Source organism: Oncorhynchus mykiss, chromosome 18 (genome assembly GCF_013265735.2).
Source record: "Oncorhynchus mykiss isolate Arlee chromosome 18, USDA_OmykA_1.1, whole genome shotgun sequence".
NCBI classification, from domain to species: Eukaryota; Metazoa; Chordata; class Actinopteri; order Salmoniformes; family Salmonidae; genus Oncorhynchus; species Oncorhynchus mykiss.
Window position 1 is genome coordinate 38,963,842 of NC_048582.1, and position 15,113 is coordinate 38,978,954.

At 42.0% G+C, this 15,113-nt stretch overlaps 1 protein-coding gene across 1 annotated transcript; it reads right to left on the bottom strand.

Annotated features, from left to right (window-relative positions):
- Positions 1-245: 245 nt before the first annotated feature.
- Positions 246-8,590, bottom strand: LOC110496183 (voltage-dependent calcium channel gamma-6 subunit). Its single transcript, XM_021571929.2, has 5 exons — positions 8,506-8,590; positions 4,284-4,712; positions 3,473-3,547; positions 2,468-2,605; positions 246-1,920 (listed from the first exon to the last, which is right to left on the bottom strand). Exons 2-5 carry the CDS (start codon positions 4,705-4,707, stop codon positions 1,697-1,699), a joined length of 861 nt encoding a protein of 286 aa, XP_021427604.1. The 5' UTR covers positions 4,708-4,712; positions 8,506-8,590; the 3' UTR covers positions 246-1,696.
- Between the last annotated feature and the right edge of the window lie 6,523 nt (positions 8,591-15,113).

Below are 15,113 nucleotides of genomic sequence, written 5' to 3' on the forward strand. Positions count from 1 at the left end.
GTGTGCCAAGCTTGTAGCGTCATACCCAAAAAGATTCAAGGCTGTAATCGCTGCAAAGGTGCTTCAACAAAATACTGAATAAAGAGTCTGAATACTAAGTAAATGGGATATTTCAGGTTTTTTTTGTTTTAATAAATGTAGAAAAAAATCTAAAAAACTGTTGTTGCTTTGTCATTATGGGGTATTGTTTATAGATTGATGAGGGGGGAAAAACAATGTGATACATTTTAGAATAAGGCTTTAACGTAACAAAATGTGTAAAAAGTCATGGGGTCTGAATACTTCCCGAATGCACTGTATCTGTCTATTAAAGGCAGTTGTAAAAACATTACAATATCATGGGATTGTGTATGTATTTATTTAATAGAAACTCTAGAATTGTTGTACTGTACTTTCTGTGTAATACATCTGAATTCCAATTACTATCTTTAAAAGTATACTCTCTGATAAGACTGTCGATCACAATATCATCAAAGTTTTGGCAAAAATAATTAAGAAGTCATGTTTACATATTTTTAAAAAACAACTGTAAACAGTTGTTCTTGTTACATTAATTTAATATTATTTTGAATAACTTGAATTTCACACTTGGGGAGATGTTTGAACATACCAGCACATGACATTTTTTGCACACGCAATGTGATATTTTTGCTGTCAACTAACACCTTCGATTCTCCCAAGATATGTGTCAGTAGCTAGGCTTCCTTCCAATTGGTGACAGATGTTCAGGTGAGTATTCTAAAATGTTCATAAAAACAAATATGTGCATTTTCCCACCAGACATGTTTCCATCAAATGTACTTATTGAAGATAAAAGGCTGTGCGTGATAAAGTAGTGCACATAAAATACATTTTGCTGTTACATTCCCTTGTACCGAATAAAAAATACAAATTAAATGGGTTTCCATCGCATTTTAGACTCTACTGATGGTTTTCTCACAACAACAACAAAAAGGTTGCGTATATAGCGTGTTCGCCTACACTGGTATTGTCACTTGAGCTTGAAGCCACGCACGCGCATTTCGCTGTTGGCTAGAGCGCACCTATAGCCTACCATTATTATGGACAAAAGAGCAACATTATTTTTTATTTGTCAAACGGCAGCCAAGCATCGATTATCAGTTCACCAGAATAAGACCCTCAATATTTATTGGAAAGGAGCATCAAGCTCATCACCTTGCACTTTCACCAGCCTGTGAAGTTTGTCATAAATGATTTCATCTGTAGCCTAATAGACTGCATGTTTTCCGACGAGTCGTAGTGGGAGGACCACACTACATGTTAATGCGTGACTCAAAGTTTACTCGATATGATTGTTAAAATCGTTTCCACCGACATTTCTCGCATAATTCATTTTTACCGACAAAGAAAGATCCCACCATATTTTGTTTTGTTGACATTTGGAAAGTTTACCCCTCAAAAAATATGTTTCACGCCTGTCATGACATTTTGTTATTCAACATGCATTTTACTCACATAAAAATGTTGAATGGAAACCTGGTTAATTATTCAGCTTTCATAGGTCAAGAGCAGTATAATGTCCCGTTAATGAGCTCTACTGATTTATGCAAAATAAGGAGAGAAAAAAACATTTATGACGAGGAACATCTTCGTAAAATGTAAAACTGAAAAAGACACCATTTCTCAACAACAGTTATAAGACATACAGATAAAGTGCAATACTTCCTTCTCTTCACTAGCTGTCACTTTCGTTTTTGGGGGGAAAACACCTTCGCCAGGGACTGAATGGCAGTGCAAGCAAGAGAAAGAGGATTCCACCCAAAATAAGCATGACCCCTGCACACCCAATACAGGACACTGACCAAGACAGCTCGTGATGCAAAGGCACCGAGTGGTCACTGGCTAGGAAGGAGAGGACCGATTGGTTGAAAACAGTAAGAGATAGGAGCATCAGGAGGCCTAAGAGAGAGAAAGAGAGGGATGAAGAACAAAAGAGAGAGAGAGATATTAGGGTCTTGGTGTGTGTGGAGATGGTAAATACACCTTACTGATGGGATGGTGGAGGTGGTATTGATATACAGTACATGACCTTTTCATCATCCACTTCTCAGAGCCTCAGAGTATATCAGGACTGTACAGGAGCCATGACTAATGCCCTTTGTATCTAATTAGTTAGCTCCCTTGATACTACTTGATACTTGATACTACTGTTTTTCGTTTAAAAAATAATAATTGTGTTGAGTACCAGTAGCTTTGTTTTGTTTCTGCTGCCTGCACAGGTTAAGTCCTAACTCTCTGCAACATGGGTAAGGTCTGAATGGTGTTCTCCTCGCATCCTATCTCCTATCTCTGTTGACTCTAATGCTTCCCACAAGGGATCAATAAGGGATCATCGCTTTTCACCTGGATTCACCTGGTCAGTCTATGACATGGAAAGAGCAGGTATTCTTAATGTTATGTCCACACACTGTATAATACCTTGGCCGTCACATGTCTACCCGCTCACCTGACAGAACGAAGCAAACCGAAGCAGGCTTGAGGAAGAACGATTCTCCTTTGCTGAGGGCTGTGGTGATGCATATGGCCCCCATGACCATCAGGAAGAGACCGAAGAGGGCCATCATGGCTGCCGCCACATTCAGACCTGGGAAGAGAGAAACGGTTATTGTCTTGATACAGGTACATTCCATCATTCATAGTACATTGGCACCAGGTACAATGACATTTTAGTCATTTAGCAGACTCTCTTATCCAGAGCGCCTTGCAATGAGGACATTCAACTAAGGTAAGTAAAACAACCACATGCGTGAAACAGTGTTCAAAAATGGCAATCGACAAAAAGGTCAAGGTCATGGCATCCACTTATAATTCTAACAGATATTGGTACATCACCTCTGACTAGCCAAGAGGATAATGGGAAGCGTAAAATGTCACACTCCTGACATATGGGGGCGGCAGGGTAGCCTAGTGGTTAGAGCGTTGGACTAGTAACCGGAAGGTTGCAAGCTCAAACCCATGAGCTGACAAGGTACAAATCTGTCGTTCTGCCCCTGAACAAGCAGCTCTGTTCCTTGGCCGTCATTGAAAATAAGAATTTGTTCTTAACTGACTTGCCTAGTTAAATAAAAATAAATATAGGGCATCATTCCCATTGAAACGAATGCAAAACACAGAAGATATTGTTCTTTTGAGCATAATAAATCCAAAGATATTGAATTTGGCCATCAGTGGCCCTCTTAAAACAAAATGGTGCACGACACTTCTGGTTTAGAGCTCGAGAAAAAAAAACAGGATTTCACAATTGGTCCCCATAGACTCACGAAGAAACGCTGTCTTGCTGACTTCAGTGCTGTAACGGAAGAGGAGTGGGTGGAATGCATTATAGACACTCACTGCAGTCAATGGCTGACCCAGTGAAACATAGACGACAGACTCGAGGAAGAAAGAAAGAGAGTGGGTGGGCAAAGGTGGGTCATAGGTTGAAAGAGGGCAGGGGACAAGCTTGACTCACTCTTTTCTGTTGTCTTCTGGAAGATGACGGCATTCTCTCCAGTGGTGTAGAACTTGAAGTAGTTGCAGTGAGATTCTGAAGGAGATGAGGAGAGACGAGGAACTTATTTGAAACGGATGGAGACCTTATCCACTTGCCCGTCACCATAATCTTATTGCGATTCGTACGGCTTGCTGCACACTAGTTGTCGTACATTCGCGCACATTGATGACAATACCAAGGCTGTTATCTCTTCTATACAATTAGTGTCATGACATCTCGTAATCTAATACATGCAGTTGATCCTACATATAGACTACCATACAAATATACTACAGCTCTGCCTTCACTATTATTCTATTTTAGTACAGTATTTGAGAGTAATATGTGTGTTTGTTCAAGGTAAGCAGAATGTAAATGTATATTGCAGTCCATCTGTGACCCAGTCTACACCTGCATCCAGTGATTGGATTGTGGACACAATGCTAATACCTGATATCTAGCCGTATCTAACTGTGGGGGCTATAGCTATGTAATGAAATAATAATTGTCACTTCTGGCCTTGAAATCATGAGATCTGGCTGAGCTACCCCTTTCAAATCTGCCATAGAAGGGTCCATAGGATTTCTCAAGAGAGCGTTTTGTATAGTTTTGAATGTATGAGTTTGAGTGAACTCTGTCTGGTTTACACACTTTGCCGGTATTCAAAATTTGCCGGTCTGTGATTTCTGATAGGTGGGTTTGTATAGTTTGGAATGAATGAGTTTGAGTTAAGGCTGTTTGGTTTACACAAAATCATGTAGGCCTATTCATGCAGCCCCAGAGCAGTCACCTCCTGGCAGTTCAGCCGGCCCACAGCTCTCTCGCTCAGGGTCTATGTCCGCCACCCACAGAGTCCGGGAGCATCCTTTCCACAGCCCGTAGTGAGCCGCCAGACACGTCTGGTTGTTGTAGAAGTTCTTGGGCGGGGACAGCTCCACCCAATACTCTGTGCCCAAGCCCAAGACTGTCAATACCACACCCACGATGGCCACGAAGAACGCCAGCTTGATCTTGCCCTTCTGGACCTCGCTCATGTCCCCTGGGTGTCTCGATGTCAACGCGTTTGCCCGGCGCTTAACTCCCATAGCACCAGCCCCAGCCCCTCTGCCACCCATGACACCGGTCAGTCCCAGTAGACCTGCTCCTGGTCCTACGCCCACCCCCGGTGGAACCGGCCTGCCATCCTCTTCGTGCAGAAAGAAGGTGGACCACATAACAGCTTTGCAGATGTTCACGATTGGAGAGAAAAAATGAATATGAATAATGGCTAAAGACAGGTAGAGAGTGTGGGAGACAGGAAATGGGTTTCTATGGTGAAGTGGCAGTGGAGCAATAGAAATTATGATAGACAGGGGTTGTTTGGCAAGCGGGATGGAGAGAGGGAAACAGGAAGATGTGGGAGGACAGGAGGGAAACAGGAAGATGTGGGAGGACAGGACGGAAACAGGAAGATGTGGGAGGACAGGAGGGAAACAGGAAGATGTGGGAGGACAGGAGGGAAACAGGAAGATGTGGGAGGACAGGAAAATAAGGCAAATGGGAATTAGCAGCACTGCTGACTCAGTTTATGAAGCAAACATGCTAAAACCCATGATAAAAAAGGATAAATCATGTTTCGGATTATCAGTGCAGAAAATATATTTTGCTTAGTTTTTTTGGGTGTCGGCACAAATCATTAATTGTAAGTTAGTAACACCAGACATCGAAAGCTTGGTGTAAAAGGTGGTTTGGAAGAAGGATGCAATGATGAGCGGGTCATAATGAAAAAATGGGTCATAAATTAGAACAGATTTGAAAAAAAGATCAAAAACAGAGGTAGCTTCTGGGTAGAAGGTGGGAAACAGAGTTATGGAGGAGAAGGCGAAAGCAGAGAGTTTTAACATCAGTAGAAGACAATCTACTGCCTTTTTAAACAATCACAATGTTAATATAAACTAAATGTTAAAACTACCATATCCCCCTTATAGTGGCTGATAAAATCCAACATGGCAAATATCATTTTCATCTTGACGACTACATGATGGACAATTTAATGCTGCACATACTATTTTCCAACTGCATGGTTGCTACATTGACCCTTTCTCACCTTTCGAAGCAAATATTGTGTGCACATATTACATCAGTTACTATCATCAAGTCAGAGTTGTGTTAAAGTCACTTTTTTTTTTACATGGTTTTATACATCTTAAATAACTACAGTGCCTTGCGAAAGTATTCGGCCCCCTTGAACTTTGCGACCTTTTGCCACATTTCAGGCTTCAAACATAAAGATATAAAACTGTATTTTTTTGTGAAGAATCAACAACAAGTGGGACACAATCATGAAGTGGAACGACATTTATTGGATATTTCAAACTTTTTTAACAAATCAAAAACTGAAAAATTGGGGGTGCAAAATTATTCAGCCCCTTTTACTTTCAGTGCAGCAAACTCTCTCCGGAAGTTCAGTGAGGATCTCTGAATGATCCAATGTTGACCTAAATGACTAATGATGATAAATACAATCCACCTGTGCGTAATCAAGTCTCCGTATAAATGCACCTGCACTGTGATAGTCTCAGAGGTCCGTTAAAAGCGCAGAGAGCATCATGAAGAACAAGGAACACACCAGGCAGGTCCGAGATACTGTTGTGGAGAAGTTTAAAGCCGGATTTGGATACAAAAATATTTCCCAAGCTTTAAACATCCCAAGGAGCACTGTGCAAGCGATAATATTGAAATGGAAGGAGTATCAGACCACTGCAAATCTACCAAGACCTGGCCGTCCCTCTAAACTTTCAGCTCATACAAGGAGAAGACTGATCAGAGATGCAGCCAAGAGGCCCATGATCACTCTGGATGAACTGCAGAGATCTACAGCTGAGGTGGGAGACTCTGTCCATAGGACAACAATCTGTCGTATATTGCACAAATCTGGCCTTTCTGGAAGAGTGGCAAGAAGAAAGCCATTTCTTAAAGATATCAATAAAAAGTGTCGTTTAAAGTTTGCCACAAGCCACCTGGGAGACACACCAAACATGTGGAAGAAGGTGCTCTGATCAGATGAAACCAAAATTGAACTTTTTGGCAACAATGCAAAACGTTATGTTTGGCGTAAAAACAACACAGCTGAACACACCATCCCCACTGTCAAACATGGTGGTGGCAGCATCATGGTTTGGGCCTGCTTTTCTTCAGCAGGGACAGGGAAGATGGTTAAAATTGATGGGAAGATGGATGGAGCCAAATACAGGACCATTCTGGAAGATAACCTGATGGAGTCTGCAAAAGACCTGAGACTGGGACGGAGATTTGTCTTCCACCAAGACAATGATCCAAAACATAAAGCAAAATCTACAATGGAATGGTTCAAAAATAAACATATCCAGGTGTTAGAATGGCCAAGTCAAAGTCCAGACCTGAATCCAATCGAGAATCTGTGGAAAGAACTGAAAACTGCTGTTCACAAATGCTCTCCATCCAACCTCACTGAGCTCGAGCTGTTTTGCAAGGAGGAATGGGAAAAAATGTCAGTCTCTCGATGTGCAAAACTGATAGAGACATACCCCAAGCGACTTACAGCTGTAATCACAGCAAAAGGTGGCGCTACAAAGTATTAACTTCAGGGGGCTGATTAATTTTGCACGCCCAATTTTTCAGTTTTTGATTTATTAAAAAAGTTTGAAATATGCAATAAATGTCGTTCCACTTCATGATTGTGTCCCACTTGTTGTTGATTCTTCACAAAAAAATACAGTTTTATATCTTTATGTTTGAAGCCTGAAATGTGGCAAAAGGTCGCAAAGTTCAAGGGGGCCGAATACTTTCGCAAGGCACTGTATATCTATATTTAGATGTCGACTGAAAGATGGACAACACATTGCTACTGTATCTTACAAAGAAGTATAAGCAACTAGTACGCTAACTCAAATTAAGGCAATGAAAAGGCTTCTGCAATAATGTTTGCACCTCATTACCGTTAGCCTCACAGGATATAAAAATGTATCTGAAGAGGAAGTTCTGAACAATAAAGATTCAAATTACAGATGCAAAACAGTCCTGTATGATTCAGTCTTGAATACCTCTTTTGGATTGGCCCCTTTTTTTTTTTTTTTTACAATTTTCGCCTAAAATGACATACCGAAATCAAACTGCCTGTAGCTCAGGCCTTGAAGCCAGGATATGCATATTCCTGATACCATTTGAAAGGAAACACTTTGAAGTTTGTGGAAATGTGAATGGAATGTAGGAGAATAAAACACATTAGATCTGGTAAAAGATAATACAATAAAAAAAACAATAAAAAAGTTGTACCATCATCTTTGAAAAGCAAGAGAGAGACCATAATGTATTATTCCAGCCAAGGTGCAATTTAGATTTTGGCCACTAGATGGCAGCAGTGTATGTGCAAAGTTTCAGACTGATCCAATTGCATATCTGTTAAAACTTTTGTATCAAGACTGCCCAAATGTGCCTCATTTGTTTATTAATAACTTTTCATGTTCAGAACTGTGCACTCTTCTCAAGCAATAGCATGGTATTCTCTCACTGTAATAGCTACTGTAAATTAGACAGTGCAGTTAGATTAGCAATAATTTAAGCTTTCTGCCAATATCAGATATGTCTATGTCCTGGGAAATGTTCTTGTTACTTACAACCTCATGCTAATTGCATTAGCCTACGTTAGCTCAACCGGGACCCACCAATCTTGAAGAGGTTTTAAAGTGCCTCGCAATATTCCATTCAAATCAACTTATTCCATTTCAATACCTATTAAAATATACAACATTGTGATCAGTAACTCCATTAAATACGCAAAAAAACGCAAACTCGACCAGCAACAAATGCCGACACCCCAGAGCAACTTTAAAGGCCATCATAAGCACAAGCAATTCCATTTATTTTTCAATTATGTAATTCAATATCTCTCTACGACGGACCCAAATTAATTTATTTCTACTAATTTAGCTTTACTATACACTCAGTCATGGCCACATTACGAATCATAACAATGATGTGAAGAAATTGCTGACCTGTTCGGTGTGCGTGTGGTTCAGTTCGGGAATGAAACAGGGCGAGGCGAAGAGAGGGAGTGCGCGAGAGAGGGGTCGCAGAGGAAGAGAGGAAAGGAGGTATGGGGAGTGGAAAGAGGGTGGAGGCCAAAGTAGTCTTGTGTGAGTGGGTGTGTTTAGTAGCTATGTGGCCACACGCCTATGCCTGTGTATATGTTTGTTTAGACATGCACGTACGGTTGTGCTGGATCTATCTGTCTTTGCTGGCCCCTGTAATATGTATGTGCGAGAATATGCGTCAAGAGTGTGTGGTCTCTATATCTCTGTGTGTATCACTCTATATCACTCTATATCACTATATCAGTGTCTGTGTGTGCGTGTGTGCATATGTGTGTGTGTATGTGTGTGTGTGTGTGTGAGCGTGCACCTGATAGTGTGTGTGTGTGTGTGTGCATGTGTGTGTGCATGTGTGTGTGCGTGTGTGTGTGCGTGTGTGTGTGTGTGTGTGTGTGTGTGTGTGTGTGTGTGTGTGTGTGTGTGGGTGTGTGTTTTTGGGTGTGTTTTTGGGTGTGTTTTTGGGTGTGTGTGAGAGAGAGACAGAGCGCGCACGAAATAATTTAGTGTGTGTGTCTCTTCATTCTATTTTTGACAACCACCTGTTAATGACATAATGTTTTTTTTACTAGAGACACAGGCCTGCTGACGAGTTTATGCCAGGAAAGGGGGTGAAGGTAGATTCCTGGGGCTCCTGCTAGTACTTTGTAGATTAAAGAATTGTGGCTGCAACACTTCAAATCAGAAACGTTGCATAGAGCCTTGGTGTGACGTAGGCTGAGCGAGATCGAGTAATGGCCAGGGGCAAACCGTATACTCTGCCTTTTGCCAGAGTTTATCCATGGTCAATCTGGGTTTGTGTAGGAGACAGTATTGTCTGATTCCAGCTAAGCAGCTGGATTTTCAGGATCTATTCACAGGGTCTATAACAGTTAGTAGTAACATACCCTTGAGCAAGATCCAAGGCCTTTAAACCTGTATTGCTTGAGTCAACTGGAGGCCTATTTTAAAGCTGCTATATGAAGACGCTATGCAAAAGTGAGTGTGAGTTATGTACATTGCCCTAGATAAAGGCGTCCTCTTGGCAGGAAAATAATATGAAATGGAGACATTTTAGAAATGTGCTTGATGTCTTCCATTCTAAAGGCAACCTCATTGCAATAGTTTCCCGGGGAGACTTAATAAATGATTGATAAAAACTCCAATTCAAGCTGAGTCACACGTAAACGTCCCTTTCTCTTGTATCAGAAAGTTCCATAAAAGATTTGAGCATACCCGTAATTCTTTTACACCTCTGCCGCCCAATGCACAACCTTACACAGTGAGTGCATGGGGGTGGCTGTTCGTGCCACTACTGTATGCCGAGCACATGCCATTCAGATCCCATGTCCAGAAGCACATACAGTACACGACATGGGCATAAGGACCGCAACACCACACCACAACTCCCTATTAGGGGGAAAGATTTATGTAGTGAGGTCATACAGGGACTCCAGGGATGACTGCTACACTAACAGACAGGAGGATTGTAGTCAGTTCTAGACCATGTAAACAGGGATCCGTGCATTTCAAAAACAATATACATACTGTATGCACAAAAAATTTTTTGTAACAAAAATACATGTCAATAGTGCACTGCTGGTATGCACTTTTGGGCCAACATAATAACAACTTAGACTATTAGAATGCAACGCAGGGGTAGGTGTGACCTCTCTGGTCCAAACAGTGCTTCAACAGGGTTGGTAATTATGCGACTGGAAACATTCATTCGCACAGGGAATTATTCTGCTGGCAGGATGCTGCAGTCAGATGTGCTCAGCATTGTGATAAGTAACGAGAGACACTGGGGGCCCTGTTTGAATACTTCAGAAATGCATCCTTCCTTCCTTGTTTCCTCGAATATTTTTGAAATGTCTCCTTCCTTCCTTGCGTCCTTGAGGTAAGCACAGATTTAGAAGTGATCGGATAGGTGTAAGCAATGTTATCACCAATCCAACTGATTCAGAGCTCTGATTACTTCAAGACAGTTAGGAAGGAAGGATGCATTTCTGAAGTACTACAAAGGGGCCCTGGACTGCGAGTTACTAAGATAATGTAGTAGTGAATGATCTCCATAAGATGGCACTACCAGTCAGAGCTTTGTGGGGTGGCGGTGCTGACCAAATGAGCCACCCTGATTTAAAAGGCATGCATGGCGAAGTTTGACTCTAATGTGTGATAGGATTAGACCAGTGCGAGATGATTCGTTAGGGACAAAGTTGGGGTTGTGTTACGTTGGAGTGGTACTGAAATCCACCCAAAACCACTCATTCCTTTAATTTAGTGTTATTTAACATTAATACGTGAGGACAATATTTTTGCGTTATAATAAGGTTGGTAGCAACATGGAAAATCCCTGTGGAAATCTGTTGCAGGTCAAGTCGACTACAAAATCCACAATGCAATGCTGTCTCTATGGGCCGACTGGCTAGCTAGCTAGCAAAGCTAGCTACACACAATAATACCAAAGACAATATCAGCATGTAACGCAGCTAGTTAGCTGTAAAATCTTCTAAACAAACTGCACTATCAATTTAGGAGTCTATCTCACCATGTTCAACCTGCAGATTTATGTGCCTCACAGAGTGGCGTCGAACATTCGCAACAGCAGATATACTTTTGAGGAGATGGGAAACGTTGCCCATGCTACGTCCATTCTGGAAGATTCTGGGACAAGGAGCCTTCAAGGAGTGAATGGGAGTCTATTGGGTCCTAGCTCAAAAACCGAATATTAGCACGCATTTCATCAACAAGAAGTACAACATTACAAATCTTTTATGAGATGTGGGATAATTAACTTGCTATCTGTAGTATCGTATAGCTTTGGAATCCTGACATTCCTTCCTTTCAGGAAAATAGGCACATTTCTCGACATATACCCTGACTTTGAGAAGGGATTGCGTAACGATTAGCTTAGCGACCGCGTGACGCAGCATGTGAACGTGATTGGTGGACAGTCTGCACGGGTAGGGCGTTATATGTGCCTTCATTCTTTGGATTTATACCTTCTTTCTATATTATCTCTGGCAACGGCACCATGCAATGCACCCTGGACCATAGAGGCAGTAGGCAACGCCCAGTATGTAGTAGGCAACGACCAGTATGGAAATCTGACACCTGGATCAACGTTTTTGCGATCTAGAAGTCATATTCAAATGAACTTCCAGTGTAGTGAGAGCGACTTTATCACGGTGCTACGTCATACCGGACGGATTCCTGCCTGCTTGAATGCCAATAACTCAGATGCACATGAAAACATGAAATGACCCAGGGAATCGATAGAACATCCCTCGGAGATGCACAAAAACAATATAACATTCAAAATGGGTGAACCTTTCCTTTAATGCCTTATTTGGGATGTAGGCCATGGCATAGTGTTGGGGCAGGAGGTCTTCCTGACATGGGGACCTAACCAGGAAAGACTCAAGAGTTTGTTACACTGAGTGTACAAAACATTAGGAACACCTTCCTAATAATGAGCTGCACCCCCTTTTGCCCTCAGAACAGCCTCAATTTGTCGGGGGAATGGATTTTTCAAGGTGTCGAAAGCGTTCCACAGGGATGCTGGACCTTGTTTGATTCCAACGCTTCCCATAGTTGTGTCAAGTTGGCCGGATGTCCTATGGGTGGTGCACCATTCCTGATACACACGCTAAACTGTTGAGCGTGAAAAACCCAGCAGCGTTGCAATTCTTGACACGATACTACGACGCCCATTCAAAGGCACTTAAATCTTTTGTCTTGCTCACTCACCCTCTGAATGGCACTCATACACAATCCATGTCTCAATTGTCTCAAGGCTTAAAAATCCTTCTTTAACCTGTCTCCTCCCCTTCATCTAAACTGATTGAAGTGGATTTAACAGTTGAAATCAATAAAGGATCATCATTTTCACCTGGATTCACCTGGTCAGTCTATGTCATGGAAAGAGCAGGTGTTCCTACTGTTGTGTATGCTCAGCATATATCTATAGTTATAGCTCGAATGATTGTCTATGGTGTGGTATAAGGGTTTAGCAGTGTATATTCCATTGTGGCGCTCTATGTGTTGTCTGTATGGCAGTGCATCTCCACTCCTCCCTGACTGTGAGGTGCATTATAGCCAGTGGTAATGCTGTGCTTCCTTCTCTCTCTGATTATATTATAGGTCCAGGCTGATGCAGAGAGAGATAAGGGGATTGCCACAGGAGGAGCACCTGCCAGTTATGTGCACTGCGAAGAAAAACGATTACTCATCAACCTCCTTGTCTCTCTCTCAATCCTTCTATCACTCGCTTGGTGACATACAAATGAAATTGAAGGTACACCTACGCCAACGCACACGCACACACACACACACACACACACACACACACACACACACACACACACACACACACACACACACACACACACTAAAGTCTCAGACCATTTTTCTATCAACAATTACATTTAACACACTCTGTCCTCTCTCACTCATAATATTTCCCCTTCTCAATTTTCTATAAACAAATTTCCACTCCCATATCTCCTGACAAAATTATCATTATGAAGAGACTGACTGTGTGAAAGAGAAATTACCGTTACTGGAGTTACACCTAGTACTGAGGTGCACTCAGTATAACGTTTAACAGCAGCATTTCAATGAGTAACCAACCATTGCAAGAGACACAAAATGGCCGCCCAGCTACCCAATAAAGCATTTTATTTTAGGTGTTGGACTGACCAGTTCAAGAACACCTCCATACTGGGATTGTGCAACAGGAATGGACACCAGTTGAATGCCTGACAGCCTCAAGACACGACAGGACACCTTGCCAGATTGAATGGCTCCAGCCGTTGTACACTGAGGCTAAATTAGGATGACCCTGGATTGCCCCATCACAGGTGGGAACCTGTCACTCAACAGATTGATGAAAGAGGATATGATGCAACCGGCTGAGACCCAGGTCCCTAATTCGCCCTGCGGCCAAATGTATGCAAATGTATTCATAGTGCCGACGCTTGACCCAGCTGGTAGGCTCTGCTACTTGTTTCCAGTGACAACTTTTTAACTTGATTTAAATACAGAAAAATGCAAACTGAGCCACAGTATAGTGCAAATCCAAATCATAAAAAAATAGTATGTAAAATGATGTGTTATACAGTTCACAAACAATTTAATCATTCTTTGGGTGTAACATGAAAACAATTGAAATGAAACCATAAGAAAGTGTGGTAAAGGGAAACGACCTAGATCAGAACGGGGGCAGGCAGAACATTCACAGCCCTTCTCCTTAATCCTTAGATCATGTTCCTGTTTCTCATAACTGCTCTTCACTCCACTCCTGGTTATAAGAGACAGATTAGCTGGCGACCGTAGCTGGCGACGGTAGATAGAGGATGAGTCATACAGGCAGACAGAGGTAGAACCTAGCTCCCTCTCAACTGGGTGCCCCCAGAGAAATGATTAGTTGACAGCATAACACTTACAGTACATGATCAGAGGTTGCCACTCATGTTTAGACAAAGTGATGTTCCATGCTCCCCACAATCTTAAAGCTGCAGCGTTACCTAACAGCAATCTGGCAACAGAACATCCTTTTTTTTTGTTACCAGCATGCATGCAGGCAATTCCATTTGAAACTAAAAATGACCTAAAAATGAGCCTTTTTCCGTCTTAATTAATAAAGATGTTTGAATTTAATTGAAATGATGCAGTCCTTGATTCCATTAAAATGGCAAATTGAACTATCCTCTAACCTATCTATATGGTATAAATGCCCATGTTAAATAAACTAACGTGTTTGGGGGGGGGAAGTTGAGACGTCAGTCGTCATTAGGGTACCTTGGACCCACAGTCATTTTATAATTCCAGTCAGAACATAGAAGACATAGGGGCGTTGTCCCAAAAAGACCCCAAAGCTGGTAGGTCTATTATTGGGGTGCCAGAACAAGGATGATTAGGGTCAGGCTAGAAGGAAAGGCCTATGTCTAGCACCATTGAGCTACGAAATGTGGAGAGCCCAGATCGGGGTTATGAAATGGGATTACAGTAGTTGTGGAAAAGCCAGGCCTTGGTCGTATAGGTTGGATGGGACTGCGTGACTGTTGCCAATGCCAATCATTTTACCCTCCTCAATCAATGGGGCTTTTGTCCTTCCTGTGTTTGTTTACGAGCTGTTGCAAGCACGCACTGTGCAAAATGTGTACTTGACAAAAGAAAAATAGGATTTCACGATTTCTGGGGACTGGCACCATTATAAAGTTAATGGAACAATAACCAGTGTTGGCCAATTGCAACTATTTGCAGAGTTACAGAAACTCTTTTGAGTGTTAAATGTTGAAAATCTTGCTCACTCTCGACTCCAAATGTACAGTAGATGCCCTGAGAGTGACCCTGGCTCTCAAATTCAGCAATATACCGTAGAACATCAATAGCCGTGTGCTACTAACATGCTGATAGGTGTTGTGCACTGACCATGCCACTCTTGTTCATCCCAGCAGATAAGAGGCCACACTGGTTGGACTGAAGAATCACTGGCCAGGACTTCTCGCTGGGTAGGACTACTTGGCGTT